The sequence below is a fragment of the Juglans regia genome, chromosome 1 (genome assembly GCF_001411555.2).
Source record: "Juglans regia cultivar Chandler chromosome 1, Walnut 2.0, whole genome shotgun sequence".
Lineage (NCBI taxonomy): Eukaryota > Viridiplantae > Streptophyta > Magnoliopsida > Fagales > Juglandaceae > Juglans > Juglans regia.
Window position 1 is genome coordinate 19,315,841 of NC_049901.1, and position 7,091 is coordinate 19,322,931.

Here is a 7,091-nt window from a genome sequence, read left to right on the forward strand (position 1 = left end):
CTTTAAAATTATTTTTAATTTTATTCTTTTTAAATTGATTGAGTTTTTTATTTATCATTTTTATATCATATATTTAATAAGAAAAAAAATTAAAAATTAAAAAATTATATATAATATATAATATGAAAATGATAAATAAAATTTTATTACTAATAAAAAGAACGCAAAAAACAATAAAAAGGACTTTCGTCAATCGAGAAGTGGTCGTGTAAGCCGCTGCACTAGGAGCGCGTGGTCGGGAGGAATGCTGACCATAGACGAGAAGAGAGAGTCTGAGAAGAGATATATTCAGAGAATCAGAGCGGGTGCCCAAGAGGCAGGTCAGACATCCCAAATCAGGTATCAGGTATAGCACATGTGGGCCAAGCCTCTGAAGCGAATCGAATCTCCAGCACGCTATCTCTATGCCACCTGGATATGGCGCGTCACCGTCAAACCAAAAATATCCCAAGGAGTGGAGCCGGAGCGGTACCATCAAATATATAGACCACAGAGGTTGTTGTTCCCTGACGAACCAACACCTGGCGCTACGAGACACCACAGCCTTAAGAACGGTGAAATCCTTCTGTTTTCACAGGTAAGGTACCAACCACAGCTCTGGAGCCCTTCCTTTTTCACTCTAAAATTACACCCCTACCCTTAACTCAATCACTACTACTTTTATTCAATATTTTTTCCTTGTTTTTTAATAATTAGTTCAATAATTCAATTGCGTTTCCGTCCTTCGAAGAATCATATAAAATATTATTTGTAATCAATAATAATTATTGCCGCTCTTTCGCTTTACATAATTATATTCTATAATCAACTAATTTTATGATGGGTTTCGAATATATAAATCACATTAAACGTAGATAACAAACCCAGCTGGTTGGGTTTGAATATAAAAATAATTTTAATTCATTTTATTTAATTTTTATAATTTTATTAAATTTTTATAAAAAAATATAATTTTTTTAAATTTTATAATAATAATAATATTAAAAAATAATATTTTTATAATATTTTATTTAATTTTTAACTTTAATCTCAATTCATTATCTAAACCTCACTTAAAGTCCTAACAAACTCTTTTCTGTGCACCCTATCTGGTGTACATTGGTGAAAAAATAAGAAGTCACCTAGATGTTTTATGTAAATCACTTTATTAAAAATTATTTTAAATATCTCAAATTAGACATCACAAAAATAAAATAATACATGTAAATTACGAATAAATATATAAACAAAAATAAAATTAAAAATCTATGACCATAGAATTTAAAAGATAAAAAAAAAATTAAAACCAAAAATATAATATTTATATAGATAATATAAAAATAAGAATTTCAATAAAAAAAAAAAAGGGAAAATTTGAACTGGTGGAGGGGGGAACCCGTACCCTATGCTCGGCGCATGAAAAATTTAATGATTTATCTGTCATAATTTGATTTATAAATTTAAATTTTAAAATTTATTTTTTAAATTAAATTATATCTTATAGATAATGTGGTGTAAAATTTTTTAAATAAAATTATTGAGACCGATAAAAACAAAGTCTTAAATAAATTTATTTATAACTGAAAAAATAAAATGGAAAAAAAATACTGGCCATTCGTCTACGCATTGTGAATGGGGGGTGGGATTGGGAAATCTGGAAGAGGCAACCCATAAAGGTAAGCCAAAGTCTGTAGAAGGTAGTTTCGTTATTTGAGGTAAAAAGTGGGGGTTGTTTACTACGAGGACTACACCTTCCCCTTTCCTACATTCCCTTCGCTGCTTCCCACGCATCCATTGATAACTCGCACTCGCAGGAAGAGAGAGAGAGAGAGAGAGAAGACGGAGAAAGTAGAGAGAGAAAATTCCCGAGAAAGAATTTAAAGACCGAATCGAACTTTTTCGGAAGAGGAAAGAGATGAAAAACTGCGAGCTCTGCAAGGCCCCTGCTAGGACTTACTGCGAGTCGGACGAGGCGAGCCTCTGCTGGGATTGCGACGCCAAGGTCCACGGAGCCAACTTCCTCGTGGCTCGCCACTCCAGGACCCTCCTCTGCCACGCGTGCCAGACCCAAACCCCTTGGAGAGCGTCTGGTGCAAAGCTTGGGCACACGGTCTCCGTGTGCGTGGGCTGCGTCGCAGGAAACCGAAACAAAGATGATGAGCGGGAGAGCCAAGGAGGTAATGATGATGATCTCGAAGAAAACGACCATGATCAGGACGTGGATGACATAGTTGATGATGAGGAGGATGACGACGAAGACGGTGATGCTGATAATTATGATGAGGAGGAGGGAGATAATCAGGTTGTGCCGTGGTCTACGCCGCCTGCGGCGAGCTCTTCGAGTAGCGAAGAAGTGTCGGTGACTACGTTTGCGTTGAAGCGAATGCGTGAGAACGGTTTAGATCTTGGAAACGCTCAGGTTTGTGTACCCGCCTTCTCTCTCAAATCTCTCTGTTTTCAGTTTCTGCTTCCATTTTTTTATTCACAACATTTCAATGCTTTTAGCGATTGTGTTTTTTATCAGTTTTGCATTTTTTTCCCCCGAATCGAGATTCAAACAAGCAGTTAGGATTTATTATTTCTTGAAAAATAGCAGGACGATCTCAGCCGTTCTTCAACTGAAAGGGAGAACGGCGCGGCGTTGACGGCTCAGGCTGGTGACGGCGAGGCGACTTCTGTTGACTCAATGAGGCCCCGGAAGAACCGGAGGACAGAGCCGGACCGACCGGTTCAGGTCGATGGCGGTGAGGCATCTTCTTCGACGATTATTGGGTCGATCAGGAGAATCCGACGGCGAGATTAGTGAAGAATAGGGAGCTGTCGACGTGGATTCCCGAATACTGTTAGCTGTCCGATTGAAATTAACCCTCTTCCTAACAATAGTGGGTTGTTTGACCAATGAATGCATTAGTTAATATGTAATACTAATTAACTTAGACGGTTTATATACTTGTATTGAGATGATATCAAGGAGGAATGGGGGACGGAGATTGTGGTTGTGTTGCAATGTCGTTTCGTTAACAATACAATATACATAAAGTAACGATATACACAAACACATTATATATCACATTGCACAATTATATTATAAAATATTATATTTTTGTAATATTATATTATTTTTATAAGATATTTTATAAAAATATTTTTTATTTAAAACATAATTATATAAAATACTATAAAAAAATATTGCATTCCTCTTTCGTTTCGTCGTATGGTTCGTTGGGTGCAAACTTGTGAAAAGAGTTTTTTTGTCTTGAGAATAATTACCGGAGAAAAAAAAAAATACTTTAAACTTTAAAGAAACAAAAATATAATACTTCACTCAAAATATAGAGGGCTCAAAAACTAGAAAAAAAATTTCATTATTCATCGTTACATTTTACACTTATAAAAAATATATTTATATTCTATAAAAAAATTACAAGTGTAAAATATGAGAGTGAATAATAATATATGTATAATATCTTTTTATTTAATTTTTTTTTTACAATAAATAATTTTTTTAAAAATACAATACATTAATTACTATTTATTCTCACTCTTGATACTTTAGTTTGGTCAAAGAAAACTGTTAAGGCAAAAGAATGGAACCCTAATTGTAAGTAAAAGATTGGAAGATCACAAGTAATACACAATTTTGGCACAATCACATAATAAAATATTCAAGATTTTTTTGAGATATTATTTTAATATGAATTCGTAAGATGGTTGGCTTAAAGGCTTTGACTTCTTGTAAGGCTTGGCCTAATGATAATATGCTCAATTGCTTTAGCTGGGAAGAGAGAGCACGAGGACGACACAGCACATATATTCCCTCGAATGAGTCAGCAGAAAGAAAAAAAAAAAAAAAAAGGGAAAATCCTTATGGGTACCGTGTATACACAGCATATACAGAGAATTTAGAAAATTTTATATAAAACATTATCGTCTCATTCGTTGTATCAAATATAATATTATTCTAATACAATATATAATATATATAATATAATATATATAATATTATTCTAAAATTTTTGAAGGTGGCGGTCGGAATAATGTCAGGAGGTTGGCGTGGAAGAGGCCGTTGAGGCACGCACAGTAAGAATTTGGTTGTGTGGTGGTCATGAGGTGGGGACCCCAAGAATTGTATGTATGGCTGACCCCCCTCCAACCACACTTTTCTAATTGAGCCACAGACTGTGTATGTGTGCGCGTGTCATGGCCAATAGCCTCACGAACCTTTAAGTCGAGCCAGCCACCAGCCCCCCCACCCACCCCACCCCTTGCACGTATGACCTTTTCCCCAAAACCAGCAGCGGCTGCTATGGTGGTTTTCCTGTCCTATCTTCTGTACAATCCTCATAACGTGTGGTTTTTAATCTAGCTTTTATAGTTTAGTTTCTGGGTGATGATGAACCCATGAAATTTGACTTATAAGTTGTAAATGTAAATTTTTTTATTCCTTTTATTTTAATTATTTTTTATATATCTTTATATATTTTAAAAAATAAAAAAAAATATCAATTCATTAATAGTTATTTCTTTATTTTTTAAGTACAAAAAATAAGAAATTTAATCAATTACTTTTATCGATTGAAATAACATTTTCCTTTATTTTTACACGTCGATGGTGCTTGTGGGTTATCTTGTAGCTTGCGCTGGCTTCAACATGGCCTCCCTTCTAATCATGCCCATGCCCCTCTTTTGATGATTATCCCTTTGTACTTTTGTATTGTGTTTTTTTTTTTTTTTTTTTTTCCTTGTTGGTCAATATATATTTGATATTTTGGTTACTTACTTACTTACCAAAGATATTTTTGTATTTTTTATTATTAATGTTGGTGCCATGTCCTTCACAAATGAAGGCTAAAATAATTGAAATGAACACTAGGCTCCTCATAGAGCTTCTTAAAAAAATATATAGCTGTCGTCGATTGTACGTTTTGTGGCCGGCCAATCCATCACATCGATCCCAAAATGCATGGTATATAGAATTCCAAAGAAATAACATTGAGCTCTCACAACCACAGAACGGATTATATGGCTGAGGATGCTGGTCAACCAATAATATATTCTAATAAATTACGATATTAAATTGCAGGATATTTGTTATTTAATTTATTGATTATTTTTTTAATTATCTTCTTATTATTTTATAATATAATATTATATGATTAAATCTTATTTATTATATTTTATTTAAGAATTAATTATTTAGTTTTATATTATAAAATGATAAAAAAATAATAAACAATATTATTTTTTTAAAATAAAATTAATAATTATAAACTTGAGTATGTAAAATTTATATATAAAAATAACTTTTAATATAAATTTAATTTTTTTAAAAATAATTATACGATATTTACATATTTCGTAATTAGTATCATTACTATGTCTAAAATGGAAAAAGAACGGGTTGGAGTAGGGAGAAGGGATGAATTAGGACCAAAGTTCTTGTGGTGCAGAATTGTTTGAGTGTTTTGAGGAAAGAAAAATTAAATTGTCGTTTTGTGGTAAAGGAGGGGGTGGTTGTGTTGTATGATTCGTACTGAAATCATGTCTTGAAATCAAAACAAAACACCGTGTAACAATCACGTATGATCGTGACGAGGACCTTCGAACTGAACTCCCCCCGCATCAAACTTCTTAGGATTCTGCTGACCATGATCGATCCCATTATCTATGTCTGACAGCGACAAAAGAATTTTATGCGTTTCTACACGTCAACACATGTTATAATATCCTCCACCAGAAATGTTCTTTCAAAAAATAAAATTTATAAATTCCACATAATTTAACATCTATTTTATTATTTTAAAAAAATATATAATATATGACGTCTGTATCACGGTAAATTAATTTTATAATATGAAATTAGGGTGAATAATGGTATTATTATTTTTTTTTTTTTCTCATTTTACTGCTGAATTCAGGACGTACAATGGACGTGAGTCGCTTTATTTATGCAAAACCCAATTACTGGTTAGTTCTTGCGGTAGTGGGATGAGAGCTACGTCTACTCATAACCTCTGAATGGAGCTAAATAAACAAATTTTAAAAGAGAAATATTACATATAATCGTGAAATGTGTAAATATTATACAGTCATTTTGAAAAAAAATAGAATCTATTATTAAAAAATTAATTTTTTTTCATGTAGATTCTATATTTATTCACATTTTTTAAAATGACTGCATAATACCTGCACACTCATGACACAACTGTAAGTATTATTTCACATTTTAAAACCATCCATCCAATCATGCATGTCTACTGATACAATAATATTTTTTTAAAAAAATAAGTAATTTCATAAAAATAAATTTAGAAACTGACATAATTTAATATGATATATTAGATTATAAAATTAATTTTATTATAAAATTTAATGTATTATAAAAGTCATTAGTTTGTAGGTTTACTTTTATAACTTTTTTTTTTATACTTTTTTTTTTTTCTATAAAGTTTGGTTGTAATATCAATCATGTTCGAACTTGTTTGTTATTCTTGTATAGTATCTAACACGTAATACATAATACTATTCAAGTCATTTTAAAACATATATAATTTCGTATGGTTGAGGATGGGCTAGCTGTATAATCAAACCATTTTTTTATAATTATAATAAATCGTTCAATTTGTAATAGCAGAATATATATATATACATTCATATATAGACAATTACCATTAAAAGATTGAGGCAACTGCCGGATGGATAATTTATTGGAGGGAATTAAAAAGTGAGAAAACCAATGGCTTCTAATAATTGGCCAATTGAATGTAGGGATAGTTTTCGGCCGCCTTGTGGCTGGAAAAAACGATGCCATTGATGATGTGTAGCTGAGAAATTACGTATCATTAATGTTTTTATATACTAGCAAAGATTCTACGTGCATGACACGTATGATAGTTGAAGATAACGTTATAGATAATGTGTCGGTCGGATTGGTCTTATTCGGTCATCCTTGCAAGATTTATCGTATTTTCTTTCAATGCTCAAGACTTTCGAGCAGTGCGTTGGTTGAACTTAATTTGTTCGATCGGTGGTTTCAAGTAAAGATTATTTTTTTGCTATATTCAAAATTTTCAAACAATGTATCAATTGGACTTGTCTTGTTAGAAATCACC

At 32.1% G+C, this 7,091-nt stretch overlaps 1 protein-coding gene across 2 annotated transcripts; it reads left to right on the forward strand.

The window, feature by feature from the left end:
• The first annotated feature begins 1,683 nt into the window (after positions 1 to 1,683).
• Positions 1,684 to 2,986, forward strand: LOC108991987 (zinc finger protein CONSTANS-LIKE 9-like). Of its 2 annotated transcripts, none has more exons than XM_018966418.2 (2): positions 1,684 to 2,398; positions 2,573 to 2,986. In XM_018966418.2, the coding sequence occupies exons 1-2, from the start codon at positions 1,895 to 1,897 to the stop codon at positions 2,780 to 2,782; spliced, it is 714 nt and encodes a 237-aa protein (XP_018821963.2). In that variant the 5' UTR covers positions 1,684 to 1,894; the 3' UTR covers positions 2,783 to 2,986. The 2 variants fall into 2 exon arrangements, with proteins under 2 accessions (XP_018821963.2, XP_018821964.2); XM_018966419.2 differs by having other exon boundaries at positions 2,576 to 2,986.
• The last annotated feature ends 4,105 nt before the right edge of the window (positions 2,987 to 7,091 follow it).